The sequence below is a fragment of the Bipolaris sorokiniana genome (assembly GCF_000338995.1).
Source record: "Bipolaris sorokiniana ND90Pr unplaced genomic scaffold COCSAscaffold_12, whole genome shotgun sequence".
NCBI classification, from domain to species: Eukaryota; Fungi; Ascomycota; class Dothideomycetes; order Pleosporales; family Pleosporaceae; genus Bipolaris; species Bipolaris sorokiniana.
Window position 1 is genome coordinate 988,480 of NW_006911906.1, and position 17,553 is coordinate 1,006,032.

Consider the following 17,553-nt stretch of genomic DNA (forward strand, 5'->3'; position numbering starts at 1 on the left):
TTATTCCTTGAACAGCCTTGACTTTGCCGTAGTTCATCACAGCTACTACATGCTCGAGCGTTGCGCCCTGACCAGTAATTTGAATGACCAGACTTATGGCTCCCCGATCTCTGGGTAATAAGTGTGGTAATATATGAAGGCGTTAGTACTCCGCACCCCAGCTTGCACCTCTAAGACCGTCGGTGACATCTTCACTCCTCTAGTATACACGCAGAAAACCCAATATTTACCAAATGCTGACAGAACACTAGTGGCTATGGATGAGAAACTCGGAGATATTGAGATGAACAGGACCTGCCAGCCAAGACAGGAGACGAGTCAGTGGTACGCCGAGTAAACGCCTTCCAAGGGGGTGCCTTAAGGCTGTTTCTAAACCCTCGTGTCTTTCAGAACAGCATGCTGCTGGTTAGAGATGATGATAAACACCGGTAAGTAGTTTATCGGGTGAAGTGTGTGATAGTAAGCGCCAGGGACTTTTAAAATGCCAAGGCGCTAGACCAAAAAGGCAGATACTCTAAAGTATATCTTCACGTGTAGCTTAACCGTGGTCAGATCGAAGCTTTATCTGGATAGCAACAAAAATAGCTAGGATACCTAGTCCTCTATACGGGAACTTGATAAACAACATCTATCATCGTCCCCTCCAGCATGCGAACCCGAAAAAACGCTCCAGGAAAGTAGCATCATGCATCATCGCCTACTGACCTAACTTGCTTACTCTTAGCAACACACCATACTAACCACTCTCTTCCCACCCCCCCCCCTCTCCAAAAAAATTCACCCCAAACACTCCTATCCATTCATCTTCTACAACTCAATCCCTCTAAACAGGCAAACTCGCACACCAAAACTCCGTCTTACACACCGTCGTCTCCTCACCCAACAACCCACCCACAAACCTAAATGTCGCTTCCCCATCCCTAAAGCACGCATACTCCTCTTTTCCCCCTGCTACGGCGCTAGTCTCCAACGTCGCATACCCCGCAAGTTCGCTCTTGGGAAGCGCATCCGCGCCTCGCTCGATTCTGCTCTCGAACACGCCGGCGCCGTCGAGCGTAACGCGGCGCGTGAAGCCCGCCCATTGGATAGCGCGGGCGGAGGCGATGGTGCCGATGGCGACGGGAGAGGTGGTGGAGGGTGTGCCGGCGTAGAGGATGGCAGAGGAAGAGGTTTCGTCTGTGAGGATGGAGCGGGTGGTGCAGGTGGTGAGGAAGATGTTGTTTTTCGAGCTGAGGAGGGTGGGGTTGGGGAGGGGGATGCTGAGAGTTAGGATTGCGTAGGATAGAGTGAGTAAACCACTCTGTGGAGAGAGGATGTGCATCTTGGCTGTTACTGGTGTGATGTGGAGACTGAGATGCCTTATTATGGGTATTCTCTCTTCGAGTTGACTAGGGTGTAGTGATGAGTGATATCTCGATTTGATTATTGATCTTCAGTGCTCCTGTACGATTCTCACGGTACAGCTGCAAACCGGAAAACAAGTCTTATTTCAACTTCTTCTTACCCTCAGCTTCCCCTCTCTCCCACTCCCAATTCACCCCTCACCTAACCAACCTCCCAAAATTAGCAACATACCCGCATGTACCTGTTCATCTATCCCAAATAGCCTACAGACTTACATTCGACACCCGTTTGTTGAGAAAACCCGGAAAGCAGCAGGCTGCATTGGGGGCCTTTGCTGCATACATATAGCCAGATGGCTATTGCATGTAATACGATAGATGGGTCCATATCCAACATCTTATATACCCGGTAATGTGGTACGGCTGTTGTTCGTAGAACACCCGATATCTCGGTAAGCTTATATTAAGCTTGTATTATGATCTGGCATCAGAAATGTATATTATGATCCAGCCAGGGGTATTTCAGCCGGCGGCTCGAACCCAGGTATGAGATTGATGACTGCTATAGCCACACTGGCTGCAGGTAGTTGTAGTCTAGAAGCCATTCACTCCTAGGGAAACAGCAGGAGAATGGTGACACTAAGAATTTTGGTGAAGCACAATGGTATTTTTGAAAGATTACTATATAAACACAACACGACAACCTTAGTTCAGCAAGCCAGCAGCAAGCGCCTCCATATCCTCCAATGTCTCGAGCTCCTCGACTCTGTGTGCAGTCTTCGCCTTCTTCCTCTTCTTCGCAACCTTTTCCTCGTCCTCGGAGTCAGATTGGAACCACTTCTTCTGCTTTTTGGGCGGCTCCTCTTGTTGTTCCTCCTCTGACACGTCCTTATCGTCATCACTATACTCTGCGTCTGCCCTAAAGTTCGCCAAGAGGTCTTCGCCAGGATCTGGAAGTACGACTCCTGCATCGCTTGCATCGTCATCAGCATTGACCATCTCAGCCCTTTCCCTCTCTTTGCGTTTCCGCAACTTTTCTTTCCTCTTTGCCTTGGCAGTCGCTTTGTCTTCGATATCGGCATTTTGGACTTCTTCGCGTGCGGCCTCGATGAACTTCTGTCGTTGCTCTTCTGGCAAGCCCTTGGCGCGGAATTGCTCTTCGTTTTCGAGTTCGTAAACTTCGTGCGGGTTACCTTCGTCGTCGTAAATGAGCTTCTTGCCTTTGTCCATAAGCTTAGTGAGCTTCTTCTTGGATTGAAGAAGTTTCTCTCGGCGATGGCTGTCAATGACGATGGGTTGCGATGCGCCGGCAATGTGGACAACACGACCGCCCACAGGAAGCATGGGGTCATGGTCAGTGTTAAGGTCCTCGGGTTCGTCATCTGCTGGAATCCGTCGTTTAACAGCCATGAAGTCGTCGTCTCCGTTGGTCGCCGCTCCAGCTCCACTAAACTCGTCTGCCTGCGCCTCTTCGTCTTCGTTCCTAACAAGTTTCTGGTAATGCTCTGCGAGGACATCCTGGTTCTTGCGCTCGAACATACGGTCATACTTAGTTCGCACAGGCTTGTCTGTCTTCGTGACTTCTTCGGCATCTGATGAATCAGAGACTTCAATAGTCTGCCTCGATGCTTGTTTCTTCTGCTTGCTGTCGTCGTCTTTCAAGAACTTAATCCTTGGTGTTCCTGGGAGACCCAGACTCGCCGCGTATGCTTCGAGATTATACTCCTTCAGCTTGAAGACTTCCTTATCTTTTTGTAGATAGATAGACTTGACATGCGTCATGAAGGCCTTTTGCCCCAGATACTTCAAGGCAGGGTCCTGGAAGCACATGTTCTGCAACTGATCCTTGATTGACTGGCGCTTCTTTTGTCGCACATTGATCATCTCGATGGGCACTTTCTTAGCTTCGAGACGCTTCAACATGCCCTCTTCTTCACTGGGTGCTAAGAAGAGAACACCACGTCCTTCTCGGTTGTATCGCGCTGTTCGACCGACTCGGTGAATATACGTGTCAACATCATCAGGGCAGTCGACCTGTATGACAAAGTCGACAGCAGGAAAATCGAGACCTCGAGCTGCAACATCAGTTGCAAAGAGGCAAGAGTGTTTGGCAGAGGAAAATTTGGCGGTTGTGTCTAATCGAGCACCTTGTTTCTGGCGACCATGAATGTGTAACAGCGGAATACCAGGCTGCATGTGACGAAAGGACTCGTAGACAAATCGAACAGTCTTGGCAGACGAGAAGAAGCAGAGAATCTTGGACTTCTTGCTCGACTGAATAAAACTCCACAGTGTATCCAGCTTCTCCTCCAGAGGGCAGATGATATAGTTTTGTGTGAGTCCCTTGGGTGTTGCGGTCTTGTCCTCAGCATGAACCGATACGTATTCGGGGTCCTGGAGACTCAAACGTGCAAGGTCCGACACCTTCTTAGACTGTGTAGCGGAGAAGAGGAGTGTTTGCCTCTCCTTTGGCAGGTACTCGATGATTGCATCCACGTCCCGCTGGAAACCCATGTCAAGAATCCTATCTGCCTCATCCAGCACCAGCATCTTGAGGTCGTCAACATTGAAAGCGGCTGTTTGCGACAAATGTTGTAGCATTCTTCCCGGTGTTGCGACAAGTATGTTCATCTTTGTCAGAGCCTCCCTCTCGGCTTGCAAACTCTTGCCTCCAATAAGAAGACCTGCAGCAAACATATGGCCATGTCTTCCAATCTTGCGAAGGACATCGAATATCTGAATGGCGAGTTCTCGAGTCGGCGATAGAATCAAAGCGCCTAAGCCTGCGTCCGGCCCAACATGCTGCAACCGGTAAAGGTTCTCCAGGACAGGAATGATGAAAGAAAGTGTCTTTCCACTTCCAGTCTTTGCGGCGCCAAGTATATCGTGGCCCTTGAGCGCAAGCGGAATCGCCTTGGCCTGGATGTCGGTCATAACTGCAAAGTGTGCAGACTTGAGGCCTTGTTTGGTCGGGTCGGAGAGCGGCAGGTCGGTGAAGTCTTTATAAGAGCTTTGCTTGGGGTCCTGTATCTACAGTCAGTCTCATGCGCCCTGTGAAATTGCGATGTTTTCACAAGCCTACCAGGTCCTGAACTGCCTGCTCCAGCTTCTCCACATCCACATCGTCGCGCTTCCGTTTCTGGACATTTTCACGCTTCTTGACCTTTGTAGGTCTTGTGCGACCGGTAATCTCTGGTGCGGCCATTCTGGCGCTGAACGCTTTTCTCGGGCAATTTGGTGTTTGAGACTTCCGCGTCGCATCTCAAGAGAACTTTTTGGTGGAGCACTTTTGGTGGTCTGTGCGCTTCGCCGCGGGGATTGCTGTGGCTGGCCATCATAGCTGCGACACTCACCTTCACCTTTCATCTTTCTCCCAAGGAAGACCAAGCATAGCGCCAATAATCGCGCCTACACTTGATACCCTCACTAACACTTACTCTGACGGACTGACGGTGTCTGAAATCTCTACATTCTACGTGCAAGCTATCTCACGTCAACATGGCGGACATCGATGCTGAGCTGGCAGGCATCGGCAAGGAGCTCGACAAGGACGCAGAGATTGATCGCATCCGCAGCGTCTTCAGCCTCGATGCCTACGCTGTCCTAGACCTCCAACCCGGTGTCCCCGAATCCGACATCAAAAAAGTCTATCGCGCAAAGTCCCTCCTCATCCATCCGGACAAGACCAAGAACGAGCTCGCCCCCGACGCCTTCGATCGCCTCAAGAAAGCCCAGACGGTGCTGCTCGACGAGAAGCTGCGCGCGGAGCTCGACGAAAACATTGCCGATGCGCGCATGCTACTCATGCGCGAGAAGAAGCTCACAGCCGACGACGAGGAAACACGTAGTGAAGAGTTTGCCAAGGAGTGGCGGCAGAAAACTATCTGGGTTATACGAGAGAATGAACTAAGGAAGCAGAGGCAGATGAAGGCAGCGATGCGCGAGGAGGGCAGGGCACAGCGCAAAGAGGAGGAAGAAGCCAAGGAGCGCAAGCGCAAGAGAGAGCAAGACGAGGCGTGGGAGAAGACACGGGACACAAGAATCAATAGCTGGCGCGACTTTCAGCAGGGCAAGAAACCAGATGCTTCTGCCGATGGTGGTGTAAAGAAGAAGAAAAAGAAGGTCAAGGCCTTAGGTTAAGCTTATCGCCTCCTTACCATAGATCTGGGATTTCTTCACCATACCTTACCATTTGCCGGAAGAAAGCCAGAAAACACACATGGCCACTATCTCAAAAAAAAGTATCCGCCGTGTATTCTGCGCTCCCTCCAAGCACCCAAGCTAGTCATGTCTCTTCTCGATACCCAACATACTTAGTTTACTTCCCCCCCCTTTACTTACGTCCCTGCATACAATACATACATAACTAGTAATACCAAGTAGCCACACACTCAATATGTATCTCCGAACCCTACCTTCCTACATACATACACCAACGCAACGCCCAGCCTAAGCATAGCCTAGCCCAATCACATCCCTAATTGCCAGTCAGACCAAAACTCACGGACTCCCCTCCGCTGTTCTTAGTAGGTCGGCGAGTGCCCTCCGTAGCAGTAGCGCAATTACCCACATCCCCCCAAGTTGCGTTCGTCATGTCCCGCCGATCCCGTTTAGAGTTTTGAACACCTGTTTCAAGGTTTGAGCTAAGGGAGCCAAGCGCAGGTTAGGGCATGCATATGTCGGACGTCAGGTCATCAAATTTTTTTGTCTTGAACGGGGGCACGGAGAAAGGATAAGTGCTGTTTTTTTGTCTTGTTCCTTTTGCCCGTTTGGTTTATCCGGCGGCGGTGTGGGCGGTGAAAGCTTGTCTAAATTCCAGACGGATTTGGCTAATCGAAGCGTGAGCGAGATGGAATCAGTGATGTAAAAGGGGAAGGACAGCGGATTAGTGTGTGTTTAGTAAATGTGTGGGTTATCGGTGTATGTCAATGAAGTTTTCGTTAAAATATGCAATCCAAGTATTCATGTAGCTAGCTCTACATCTGTATGACATTTCTCCATAAACCTTAAATTCCCATCATAGCGAGAGAAAAATCAGGAGAGAAAATGGTAAAAAAAAGGGTATATCCTCCTTTCTTAGCCTCCTTTAGTCGCGAAATAAAAAGAGCCTAGCAGTCCGCCTCATTCGTACGATGTTCGTGGCAAACGCGCCCCTCGTATTGTATCCACACAACGGTGTGAATAAGTGAAATGCTTGAATAATAGTTTCGTTTTTGGTTGAAATTGGCCCCCCGGGGCTGACCGGAACTTAGGGGGATGAAGAAGAGAAGTAAGATGAGAAGTAGGAGGAGAGAAAAAATAGGAATTCATGGTATCTTTAAGGTAGAATGGTTTGTTGCAAGCTCAACAAAGGACATGGTGACAACTAAGGAAAAGCGAGAGGTAAAGAGAACAGCAGAGAAAAAAATGCCGAGGCAAGAAGCATGTGAAGAAAGACGCCGGAATCATGCAAGATCGTACTGATTTTCCAAAATGCAAAAAAGGCAAGGAAAAGAAGAACAGAACCTGAAGTGAAGTAGAAGAAAAAAAACATCCCAACGAGTTGAATCATTCCCCGTTTCCATCATGTGCATGCGTTCCACTGTTTTCTGTAACACAGACGTAACGAGACAATTCAAAGGAGAAGGATACCCGACCAGCAGGTAAATCAACCCTCCATGTCCTTGTGAGTGCTTCCCTAACTCTTCTTTTCTTATTCCAGCATCTGTTGAATATCCAATCGCCTCCGCTTCACCGTCTCAGGAGACTCAAGCCTCCGCTGCTCGGCACCACTCGCCAGCGACTCCAATGGTCTAGCACGCTCGTGTTCTGCTGTTGCTGTAGCACTCGTACTCATTGCTTCAATGTGCAGTGGTGAGCCGAGGGGCGAGGGTGCCGTTCGAATGGGCGGAAGGTGTAGGCCCTCGAGACGTACAGGACGGTTCAGTTCGCGGAAGGGTTGCTGTGAAGACGACGTGGGCGGTCGAGTGGTGGATCCGTAGGGCGAGGGGTATGTATTTGTGCTGGGTTGGACGGGAAGCTGGTAGGTGGACAAGTATCCAGTGTCTGCGCCTGTGCCTGCGGTGGGTGAGTAGCCATAAGATGGACTGCTACTGTAGGAGCCGGGGCTTATCATAGGCAAGGACGTTCGGACAGCTGAGAGATTGTAGTACGGTGAGCTTGGCCCGGAGCTGGTTGAAGATGGTCGACGGGACTGGTGCGGCGTGAGGTATGATACTGGTGCGTTGTTTAACGCAGATGTTGTCTGGGGTGCGTTGTTTGGTGTGGGGGGAGCAAGCTGCTGAGTGAGTAGGTTTGGGGCTGCGAGCCTTGGTGGTGATATCACAACCAGCGTCACAAAGTATAGTGTGGTCTTCGCAAGCCGGATTTGGACTTGAAGTGACTGATATGGCTCTGCACCTGAGGCGCGGAAGCTGAGGTAGATTGGCCTGTTGGTGAAGCCCTGGGTGAAGTGGTCAATGTCTTGATCTGCTACAGCGTCCATTATTGATCGCATGGGATCCTGCCCCACAGGAGTTATGGGTGCCATGTATGCCGGCTCACGTTCATCGCGCTCATCGCGTAGTTCGTTACGCAATCGCTGGAGACTTTCGTTTTGCCTGGGCTCCAGCAGATCGCCAAGATGCTTACCCTGGATGTCTCCCAAAAAGGATACCAATTCCGCAAAGGCATGATTTGTTTTTTGTATCATCAGGTCCAAGCTCAGGTATGCAACTGGAAGCTTGTGGTATGCCAGGCTTGCTCCCGTGCTATAGGGGAGAGGTAGTGGTCCGCCGGTTGCGTCTCTCGTCGCAGATACCGGTAAGGGAAGGCTGGCGTTTGGGAGATCTCGCTGGTGCGCAGCGCCCCCAAACATGCGCTGGGAATCAGGGGCTCGGGGTAGAAGAGACCCTGGATATGTCGAATGATGAACAAGAGTTTCTGAAGGTGGAGCACCCAACAGTTGACTGTTCGGTCTACCTTCTTCCATTCTTGCAAATTCTCTGTCGTCCCTGAGTCGCGGCCGCCCTCTCTTCTTGTGTTGTACATCCTTGCATGTCTCCTATTTCCCAAAATTAGCATCGTCAGGAACAGGCTTACAGGTCTAATGACTTTACAAGGGTAACTAACCTGTTTACCAGAAGCCACACAGCGACCACAAGGACGCTGAACATCACAACTGAGATGTGCCTTCTTGCAGTTGACACAGGCTGACGCCACATGTGCTTTGGTTCTTCTGGCTGGCTTAGATGGCCTCGCTGGTGGGGGTGCAATCATCGCAGTTGGCTGAACCATAGGTCCTTGGTGTTGCATTCCAGCATAAGGTGGCAAAGAGTTGGTTTGGTAGCCATATCCATAGGGTTGAGGAATAGATTGTCCATAAGGTTGATGTTGGAGTGGACGTCCAGGTTGGTAAGAGAGAGCCTGGCCCCTGGACTGGGATTCCCCAGGGTATAGTGGTCGCTGCGGAGGAAGTACGTGTGTTGCCATTGATGAACGTGGATCGTATATTGAGGGTGGCGCAGGAGGTTGAACAAAGCTATCCTGTCGTTGAGACGATCCTATAGGCTGGGAATAAGAGAGGCGCGCTGATTCAACAGACTGTGCTGGTCGACGAGCTGGGGATTGAGGTTCTGACATGGGCGGGGATGGGTAATCCTGATGCGCAGACCTGTGAGGGCTGAATTTCGCCCGAAATTTGGACAGGCTGTCTTCAGCTTCCGCCGGCCGCCCAAATGGCGTAGAAAGGAGTGAGTTCGGACCGGGTAGAACCAGGCTCTGCATAGTTTTACCGCTATGCGCTCAAACGCCGCGTCAGCAGCGGGAGCTCAACGGTGTGTGGAGGTACAGGTGGGCCAGAAAACCGCGCAGGTTTGGATACCGCGCTTCAGTTTTGCTACCCAAGGAAGAAGCAAAGGCACGGTAAAGTTGACCAGGAAGTCGGAGACAGTCTAGATGGTAGAGAAGGTAAGTTGATGCAGAAGATGAAAGGAGGTGAAGATGATGATGGAGGGTAGGGATCAACTACGTAAGGCTAAACAAGTGGCGAATGTACAACTGGGTACGTACGTACGGCCCTCGATGCCGAACAGGCGGCATGCCGTAAGCCAGCCGGCAACAAAAGATCAAGGCAATAGAATTAGGAAGAACAAGCGGGCTCTTGAAATTACCTTTTGTGACAGCAGTGTCGTGTAGGCCTGAACAGGCACAGAGTAGTAGTTGGGGTAGATAGTCGTAGGGAAGCAAGAGACGGCGGGGCCAGTGTTGGTGTTAGGTCTACTGAAGCTAACAGGGTAATGGGATGAGGAAGAGGAGAGGGGAGGCGATGGTTTTGACTCAGTGTGGAGCCAATGGGGGATTTGGGATGGCGAATCGTAAAAATATCAGAGCAGTCGTCTGCCCACTCGACGGAAATTCCCCAGTAATAACCACAATCAGTTATGGGGAATTCTTGCTAACAGATCTTTGCCAATCCCTGTCAAGTCGTGCATGAGGGGCTTCCCAAGAGACGGGGGCCACGCTGAGTTCCGGGCAACGGGAGCAGGGGATGATGCGTCTCGGGGACGACGACATGCTTCCCTCGTTCGGCTGATGGTTCTTCGACATTTTTGCTAGGCTGGGTGTCCCAGACGGCCGATGCACCCGCGGAAGCACCTATGCACGGCCATTAGTTGGTAGTGGGTGCATGGGCAAAGCGGGTTGGGGAGCCTTGTCAGAGGCCGCTCGATCCCCCTGCTTTCCGCACCGTCTGAGAGCCGGGGTGTGCTAACGGGATATGGCTCGCGCTTCTACACGCCATTGCACCATTGTTTTGCGGCCGCCCAGGCAAACTTTCAGTTGAAGCATGGCACAGGTCGAGGGGGGCCCTTGATGCGCGGCGTGCGCTTATGTGTGACCCAGTAATTGCCTTTGCTGGCTCGATTAGGCATATCCAGAGACCGAAAACGTTCGGCCCAGACAAGCATTAGGAACGGCAAAGGATGCAAGTCATTTCAGCCAGACGATCACGGGGTTTCAGGAGCCATGGGGTTAGCATTGCGAGCGCAAGCTCCATGGAGGACATTTGTGGCTCTCGATGACAGGCCCGCGGCTGTGGTGCACTACTGCTATGGCGACGCTTGTCGCTGTCAGTCGCGCGTCAGGACCCCTTCAGACCAACCACCACATGGATCGCCTCGCTCGCCTCTTCGCACCGACCGACGGTCGCAGCGGAAGTCCTCGCCTCGCGGCGGCTACTATGCATTGATTGCCGGGGAAAGCTTGCTCAGGGTCCCTAGCAGTGGGACGTACGATGTCAAAGTACATGTTGCGATAGCAATCATTAGTATGCTCTGAGGATGATGACGCAACATGCTTGGCGTCAACTCTATCACGGCCCATACAGGTTGGAAACACGACCACTGCTGCGATCGACGTCTTCGTGCGGATATGGCTGAGGCAGGGCGACGCCTTTTTGTATGGAAATTTCCGTCGTCACGTCGAGCGAGGTCCGACTTGCCCGCAAAAGCAATCCGTTCGTCATTAGGTTCTCAGCCCACGGCGACGTCCCTTCCTGCGGCAAGTCTGAACTCTTGTCGCATCTTGTGGGGCACGTAGCTTTGTCATGCGACACGCCATGCCCACCTAGCTGCATGGCGCCGGCGCTGTAAGCTTATGTATATGGTGCGGGTGATAGATCTGGCAGATGCAGTGTGCTCTGGGACAGCACGCGCGAGCAACGGTAAGCTGCATCCGAGGACATATCTATCTGCCCCTCGTACTTGGTGCCAGAAAAGCTTCTGCACAGCTGGGCATTGGGGTGGCCATGTGTGGAATGTTGTGTGCACTTGGCCAGTGACGGGTGCATAAGACGTCAAACAACGGACTCATTCACGCTTCAGGCGACCCTCTAATGCAGCCTGCAAAATCTAACACTGAACAGTCCTCAGTCCCAACCACCCCAGAATCACGCGCTAGGGGTGGCGTCCAATGCTCTTATGAAGCGACACATAGTGCCATGGGCAAAATGCGGTACAGGCATATCATATGTTCCATTATAGGCTTCGTGTTGCATGGGCATGGCACTGGGCACACAAAAAAACTCCGGTGGGTGAATCGATCGAAAGTTGGCGCCCGGTCGAAGATCTGCCTGCAAACTGCCCGAGCCAGGAGAGACGGCATTACGGGCAGCATGGCTTGTCGTGCTGGCGTGTGCGCAGTAGTGGCAGCATTGATGATGCGGGGCCGACGCCTAGGTCGAGGGCACGAGAAACATTGCAGATGAGAGGCCTCCTTGGCATGTGATGACCTCGTGTTTTTTTTCTCGACGGGAATGAGAAACACAAGACAGAGCGCTTCGCTGCTGCCGATGCCACAGAGAGAGAAGGACAAAAGGAATGGCAGCAGGAGCATTAGCGGCCACCTCGCTTGTCAACCGCGGCGACGCATTCAGAAGGTAGAACGGCGACTGCGGCAGGGCAAAGATTCCGCGCTGCAGTCCACAGTGGATGGGTGGATAGACTTGTTGACCCGTGGGACTCGACCTCGACACGGAGCTGCGGTTAGCTGAGCCGAGAGCTGTGAAGATCGGTGCCGTGGCTGGGATCTATACCGTGGCACTATCCCTGGATGAGCTTATCCATGAACGACCAACATATGTACTTGCACACACTTTACTTACAGCATCCATCATAAACTGTCGCCATGACAAATTCCGGATTGCCCTTGTCCCTACCCCAACACAACCTGCAGTGGTAGGGCACGGCACATGTACTCGCTTGAACAAGGGCAAAGCAAGCCCCCTCCCCCCCTCTGCACATCTTTACCCTGCTCTTAACGGAATGAGCCGAGATCCAAAACGCAGGGAGTATGAGTCAGGTCTGCAGGAGCGTTTCCTCCTCGCTCGTCGGGGGAAGGGGATGGCACCATCACTCGACTAGGGTGTTTTTTTTTACGGCCGAAAAGCGCATGCTTGTTTTGGGGATAAAACATGGCAACCTCCGCCAAGCGTGTGATTGGTGGTGGCGCCCCCCACCCGCGGAAAATATAACACCTATCCCAAGAAACCAACGCAGTGACCCTGAAGCTAGGCCGTCTATTTAGCCTTGTTCGACCATGACTGAGATCCAAAAATAATCTTAGATAGCGAAAGTGGTGTCGTTGGGAGCAGGCCCTATGTCGCCTATATAGATTGCTTTCACTTCTGAGTACCATTCGCCGGAGCTATGGCATCCGCATAACGGCCTGTCCAATGTCCCGGGACTGCTCGTCCTGCGGTGGCGGGCCCAGCCGCCGTGTTTGTGCGGTGATGATGACTGTTAAGAGCCCCGTCTACACGTTTCGCTGTTGGAACTATTTGCCTTGCAATGCGTATACGGCCCTCTGCCGGCCTTGCCATGCCCCATCTCGTGTTCCTACGAGCTCAGTATTGTGACAGGTTGGCGTCAACCGCATGGCGACGCCCCAAATATTGCGACAGAGTTGCGGGCGGGATCTACGAACCGGTGCTCAGGACACGTTGTGCCAAAGTAGCCTCTGCCAGGGGCCCTCGCCAGCCATGCTGTCCGTTCCCTCCTGGGGGCCCTTGCAGCCTCGCCCTCCCTTGCACCTGGGCGCGGGACCACTGTCGATTTGCGACTGGGTGCGGGCCGAGTTGGTCCAGTGCTGACCTCGGTGCGTCAATATGTTGTGTAATGTGTATACTATTCTCAAAGTTGATGGTCGCGTGGGTCTAGTGTAAGGATATGAGCATGTGTAGTTAGACATGCTCACACAGCATGTGCGGCTCATGGTTTGCCCCCAAGGCGCCCTGCAGCCAGCTCCTTACAATGCGTGTGTATGACAGGCAAACCCTGCAGACATCCGCTACTGACCCCCTTCGAGTCGACTCGTCAGGCCCGCAGCGGAGCGAGAAATTTCCGGTAATATGCTATATCAACAACCAAGCAGCCGTTTACCGAGATATGGAATGTGACTACGCTTGCAGCCACCCGACTAGAGCGGCAGTCTAGACTGCGCCGCCGTAAGAGAACCACGCCGCAGCCGTTGACCTGCGTGCCGACGTCTGGTGCGGGTGTTTAGTTTTGATTGAAAAGCGTCAAGCGTATTGCTGCGAAATTGGCCGACGGATTGGGGGCATGTCGAATATCAAAAAGCCGTTGAAGTACGGGGAGGCGTAGGAGTATTGTTGGTCGGCATCGCGTAGTTACAAAACCCCGAGGCCGAAGCCACGGCTCTCAGGCCACCCACACAGCGTGTAAGTGCAGTCAGCCGGCAGTAGCACTTGCTCGCAACCAAAGGAGAAGACAAAAAGCAATGGCAGCAGTAGCAGCAGTAGCAGCAGTACTAGTAGTAGTAGTAGTAGCAGCAGTAGCAGTGGTAGAGTAGTAGTAGCAGTAGTAGCAACAGTTGCAGCATCAGCAATAACAAATGTGGCGGCTTCTGGAAGAACGTCGGGTGAGCTGCCGCAGCGCAGGTGCAGGAGGATTCTAAGGCTATTGAGGCCTGGCGGCATTTACCCAGAATAAGGAATGGTGGTGTGCACCCTTGAGTTTCGTTGAGTGGAGAAGAAATATGTCGGCTCAAAGAAATCTCCTCGATGGTGGGATGACGTGCCTGCATAGCCCGATGTGGACGCGGCCCTCCCTCCCCTGGGAGCCCTGTCCCTGCTTCGGACCTTATTGAGGGTGGTGAGCTTGCAGGCAAGCCTTGACCCTAGGCGCGGAGCACATGCTATGGTGCAGGCGCCTGTCACTGTCATTTGTCTAGCGGATGTTTTGCACTATAGCCCTTACCCTGTAGAGTATGGAGTAGACCTACATGAATACATGCATACATACCACACGTAGTAGATATCGTCCGTTTGCGTCCTAATGGCCTGCAGTCACAAACTTAGCACCCCAAAACCCAAACACAAAAGTACTCAAGGGGGTCCAGGTCGCTGCCAATCGAGCCACGACTTGTTTTTGCAACCTTTATTTCTCGTCGACCACTGCGATGTGCGCAGATAGAAAAAGCCACTATTGAGTCCAATGCGCTCTGGCCGAGAGGGGCATGGTGCTCACCCACAATTTTGTTCCAGTACCCGATTAAGTTTCGCCAATCCGCACCCAGGTGGCACAGCAAAGCAACGACAGCCTCTGCAAATAAAAGCAACCATGACCTGACCTTGCCCATTACAACGGTCCTTTCTCGCACAATTAGCCCCTCTGGCCAATGGTGCAGCCACCTTCTTTGTTTTGCCTCGCCAGAGGGCCGGCCGACAAATCACATCCGACACTGTGCACCTCGGCCCGCAACCATGGTGGATCATCATCATGTTACACAGCAGCATCACTGACACGTGCCAACTCAACCCTCATCATTGTCGATTCATGCGTCCAGGCATAAGGCCCGTGTATTGATTCAACCACCTCAGTGTTTCCGCTTTTTCGACGGCCGCGCATTCTTTGCTCGCCGGTTCTCCTGTATTTTGCGGTTTTTGCGCACTGTATCCACATCCCGAAGCTCACTCTTGCCCTTTCCGTCCTTGAAGGCACCAATGCGCTTCTCCTGTGCTTCAGCCACCCGCTTCTTCTGCACATGATAATCGTCGCGGTATCGGTCAGCTTGCTTCGGTGCCTTTTCCGATTTGTGCTTGTACCGAGGTGCGTTGTTGAAAGATGCCGCTGGGCGGTTGGCGGATTCCATCTCGCCCACCCTCGGCATCTTGACCTTGTTTGCTTTGCGCCAGTCATCAAAACGACCGCTTCGGAAACTCGCCGCAATTTTTTGTCCACTTTCCCCGCGGATCATCTTGGCTCCTTTGGACCCGTCGTCGTCGTTGGTGCGGTTGACATACTTCTTCGACTTTTTGTCCCACCGCATCTTGGACTTGACGGCGTCTGCAAAACCTTGGATCTCGTCGTTGACCAGCGACATCTCTGCAGCTCTTGCTGCAGACACAAAGTTGGTGTTGCCAGCATCTCCACCGCTGACTCCATATGCCTTTTCTTCGGCCAGATTCTCCTTGGGAGTATACGACATGAAGTAGTCGTCATTCTTCCAGCTGTCTTGCTTAGACTTTTTCGAGGCCGGCTGTGACACTGACACTTCAAGCTCATCAGAGTCAGAATCATAGACACCCTCTGTAACCTCCACTTCATCCTCCGAGGACATATCTTCGTCATTTACTTCTCTTGAAGAAGCATGAATAGTGTCCAGCTCATCTTCACCTTTTTTGTTAGCCGCCTGTTTAGCTTTCTGACGCTCAACCTGCTCCCTTCTTTTGCGCATAATCTCAGCTGTTTCGCTATGGATGCCGCGTTTCCCAATTTCAAACACCGTTTCCGCAGGACGGAATGACTGGATCCTCGCAAGCATATCTTCTTTCTCTCTTTGAGCGGTGTGTGCGTCATTGCTAAAAAGCATGTGCGTTTCAGCAAAATTAGGAGACGCTGCTAGTTCTTTGGCGCGTACCACGCTCTGTGCGCTTGCCTGGTTGCGTGTGCGCTGGTACTGCCGCTCACCCTTTTCAGCAACACTCAGTAAAAGCGCCAAGTCCTCGTCCTCGCTGAGTTGTCTGTTGACTTGCTCCACGGAGCTTTCTACCTGCCACGGCGACAGGCTCCCAACAACAAAATCATCTGCATAATTAGGCTCGTCACTCGACCGCCCCAAAAGCAGGCGCTTGCCGAGAAAGAGCTGCAGATCTATAAGGTAGGGTAGGTCGACATGTCTGCATAGACTGTATGCCCAACCTTTTCTTCCCGCACGTGCTGTTCGTCCGACTCGATGGACAAAAATCTTGGGTTGCGACGGAAAGTCATAGTTTATGACATGGTTGATGTGAGGCATATCAACACCACGCGCAGCAACATCTGTGACAATAAGGATGCGGGTCAATCCAGTTCGGAAGTCTTGGATTTGCTCTTTTCGAGCAGTTTGATCGAGATTACCGTACACTGTAGAATATTAGTATAAATCAGAATAGAATACATCATCTCACTCACCATACGATATAGCATATCCCAGATTTCGAAGAAGGTTAGCCAGATACTCTACCCTGTGTTTCGTTGCAGCAAAGATGATGGTAGACTCTGCAACGGGAAGGTCTTTGACGAAGCCTTCACTACGCTTCCGCTTCTTGCCGGGCTTCTCGCTCTCTTCTCGGGCCTTCTTTGCGGCATCAGTCTCACCTACGGGGACTTTGATGACGCTATCCAGAAGGTACAGCAGAGCTCCATCTCGATCGCCCGACTTGATGGTAAAGTAAGCACTCTTGAGATCTGGCGAGATCTTACTTTCCGCATCCAGACGTATTAACTTGGGCTCTTGTAAGCCTGCTCGGGCAAACTCCACGAGTGACTTTGGCAGTGTGGCACTGAACAAGAGTGTCTGCCTCGAGGCGGGGAGGGCGTAAAGAATTTCCGAAAGTTGGGCAGCAAAACCCATTTCGAACAACCGATCGGCTTCGTCGAAAACAATGTACTTGACCGAGGAGAGGTCGAGGCCCATCTCAACCTTGAGATGCAAGAAACGTCCCGGAGTAGCAATGATGATGTCGGGGTTTGTGGTCATGGAGCTAAATTCTGCGGGATTATTAGTATGCATCACAATGGCTCAGTGACCATGTATACGTACGTTCTTCAAGACTGTCACCACCAACGAGCAAGATAGTTCGTAAATCGGTACCACGACCCAGCTCCTTGACTACCCTAAGTGTTTGCAACGCAAGTTCGCGAGAGGGCGACATGATAATTCCTCGCGCGCCCACTTTTGCGGAATGCGCCTTGAGCTTCTGGATCATAGGTATGACGAAAGCGGCCGTCTTTCCAGAACCGGTTCTGGCCATTCCCACCACATCCTCGCCCTGAAGCATAAGCGGCACTGCCTTGCGCTGAATCGGAGTCGGGACCTTGAAGCCCTTTTGTGTGATAGCTTTTAGAAGCGCCGCATTTAGGCCCATGGCTTGGAAACCTCCACCCTTCTTGACCGACTTGCCTACGTTCGAGGCTTTACGATTTGAAGCAGCCTGTTTCGCGGCGATGAAAGCCTCATCATCGGATCCATCGTCACTGCCAACGTCAAGATCCAAGCCGAGATCTGCGTTCAGGTCTGTCTCTTGCTGAATGTCATCACCGCCAGCTAGGGCATCGAAAATGTCGAACTCGGTTTCGGAGAGCGCCGGCGAGCTCGCGCGGGGGGCCATATTTGGCTGCTCGACTGTAGGGTTCCGGGACGACGGAGGCAAACTTTTGCTCTGCTTGATGTT

The 17,553-nt window shown here is 52.1% G+C and overlaps 6 protein-coding genes across 6 annotated transcripts; 2 read left to right on the plus strand and 4 right to left on the minus strand.

The window, feature by feature from the left end:
• Window positions 1-771: 771 nt before the first annotated feature.
• On the minus strand, window positions 772-1,395 carry COCSADRAFT_39326 (uncharacterized protein). Its single transcript, XM_007704436.1, has one exon. The coding sequence runs from the start codon at window positions 1,319-1,321 to the stop codon at window positions 824-826; it is 498 nt and encodes a 165-aa protein (XP_007702626.1). The 5' UTR covers window positions 1,322-1,395; the 3' UTR covers window positions 772-823.
• A 598-nt stretch (window positions 1,396-1,993) lies between these two features.
• COCSADRAFT_148556 (uncharacterized protein) lies at window positions 1,994-4,573 on the minus strand. Its single transcript, XM_007704734.1, has 2 exons — window positions 4,426-4,573; window positions 1,994-4,367 (listed from the first exon to the last, which is right to left on the minus strand). Exons 1-2 carry the CDS (start codon window positions 4,546-4,548, stop codon window positions 2,049-2,051), a joined length of 2,442 nt encoding a protein of 813 aa, XP_007702924.1. The 5' UTR covers window positions 4,549-4,573; the 3' UTR covers window positions 1,994-2,048.
• A 136-nt stretch (window positions 4,574-4,709) lies between these two features.
• COCSADRAFT_39328 (uncharacterized protein) lies at window positions 4,710-5,754 on the plus strand. The gene has a single exon (XM_007704437.1). The coding sequence runs from the start codon at window positions 4,842-4,844 to the stop codon at window positions 5,481-5,483; it is 642 nt and encodes a 213-aa protein (XP_007702627.1). The 5' UTR covers window positions 4,710-4,841; the 3' UTR covers window positions 5,484-5,754.
• Window positions 5,755-7,035: 1,281 nt separating this feature from the next.
• COCSADRAFT_173949 (uncharacterized protein) lies at window positions 7,036-9,107 on the minus strand (the record flags this gene model as incomplete). The annotated part of the gene is made up of 2 exons (XM_007704735.1): window positions 7,036-8,385; window positions 8,454-9,107. 2 exons carry the CDS (start codon window positions 9,105-9,107, stop codon window positions 7,036-7,038), a joined length of 2,004 nt encoding a protein of 667 aa, XP_007702925.1.
• A 3,253-nt stretch (window positions 9,108-12,360) lies between these two features.
• On the plus strand, window positions 12,361-13,079 carry COCSADRAFT_233556 (uncharacterized protein). The gene has a single exon (XM_007704736.1). It carries the CDS (start codon window positions 12,668-12,670, stop codon window positions 13,034-13,036), a length of 369 nt encoding a protein of 122 aa, XP_007702926.1. The 5' UTR covers window positions 12,361-12,667; the 3' UTR covers window positions 13,037-13,079.
• A 1,286-nt stretch (window positions 13,080-14,365) lies between these two features.
• On the minus strand, window positions 14,366-17,539 carry COCSADRAFT_148565 (uncharacterized protein). The gene is made up of 3 exons (XM_007704737.1): window positions 16,923-17,539; window positions 16,292-16,870; window positions 14,366-16,243 (listed from the first exon to the last, which is right to left on the minus strand). Exons 1-3 carry the CDS (start codon window positions 17,488-17,490, stop codon window positions 14,715-14,717), a joined length of 2,676 nt encoding a protein of 891 aa, XP_007702927.1. The 5' UTR covers window positions 17,491-17,539; the 3' UTR covers window positions 14,366-14,714.
• Between the last annotated feature and the right edge of the window lie 14 nt (window positions 17,540-17,553).

Excerpts from the sequence above, each read along its gene's own strand:
- COCSADRAFT_39326 (XM_007704436.1), bottom strand. The coding sequence starts at position 1,321 with ATGCACATCCTCTCTCCACAGAGTGGTTTACTCACTCTATCCTACGCA.
- COCSADRAFT_233556 (XM_007704736.1), top strand. The coding sequence starts at position 12,668 with ATGCGTATACGGCCCTCTGCCGGCCTTGCCATGCCCCATCTCGTGTTC.
- COCSADRAFT_148565 (XM_007704737.1), bottom strand. The coding sequence starts at position 17,490 with ATGGCCCCCCGCGCGAGCTCGCCGGCGCTCTCCGAAACCGAGTTCGAC. Across the intron at positions 16,871-16,922 it reads TGGTGACAGTCTTGAAGAAC|AATTTAGCTCCATGACCACA; the intron begins GTACGTATACAT and ends ATAATCCCGCAG. Across the intron at positions 16,244-16,291 it reads GGGATATGCTATATCGTATG|TGTACGGTAATCTCGATCAA; the intron begins GTGAGTGAGATG and ends AATATTCTACAG.
- COCSADRAFT_148556 (XM_007704734.1), bottom strand. The coding sequence starts at position 4,548 with ATGGCCGCACCAGAGATTACCGGTCGCACAAGACCTACAAAGGTCAAG. Across the intron at positions 4,368-4,425 it reads AGCAGGCAGTTCAGGACCTG|GACCCCAAGCAAAGCTCTTA; the intron begins GTAGGCTTGTGA and ends CTGTAGATACAG.
- COCSADRAFT_39328 (XM_007704437.1), top strand. The coding sequence starts at position 4,842 with ATGGCGGACATCGATGCTGAGCTGGCAGGCATCGGCAAGGAGCTCGAC.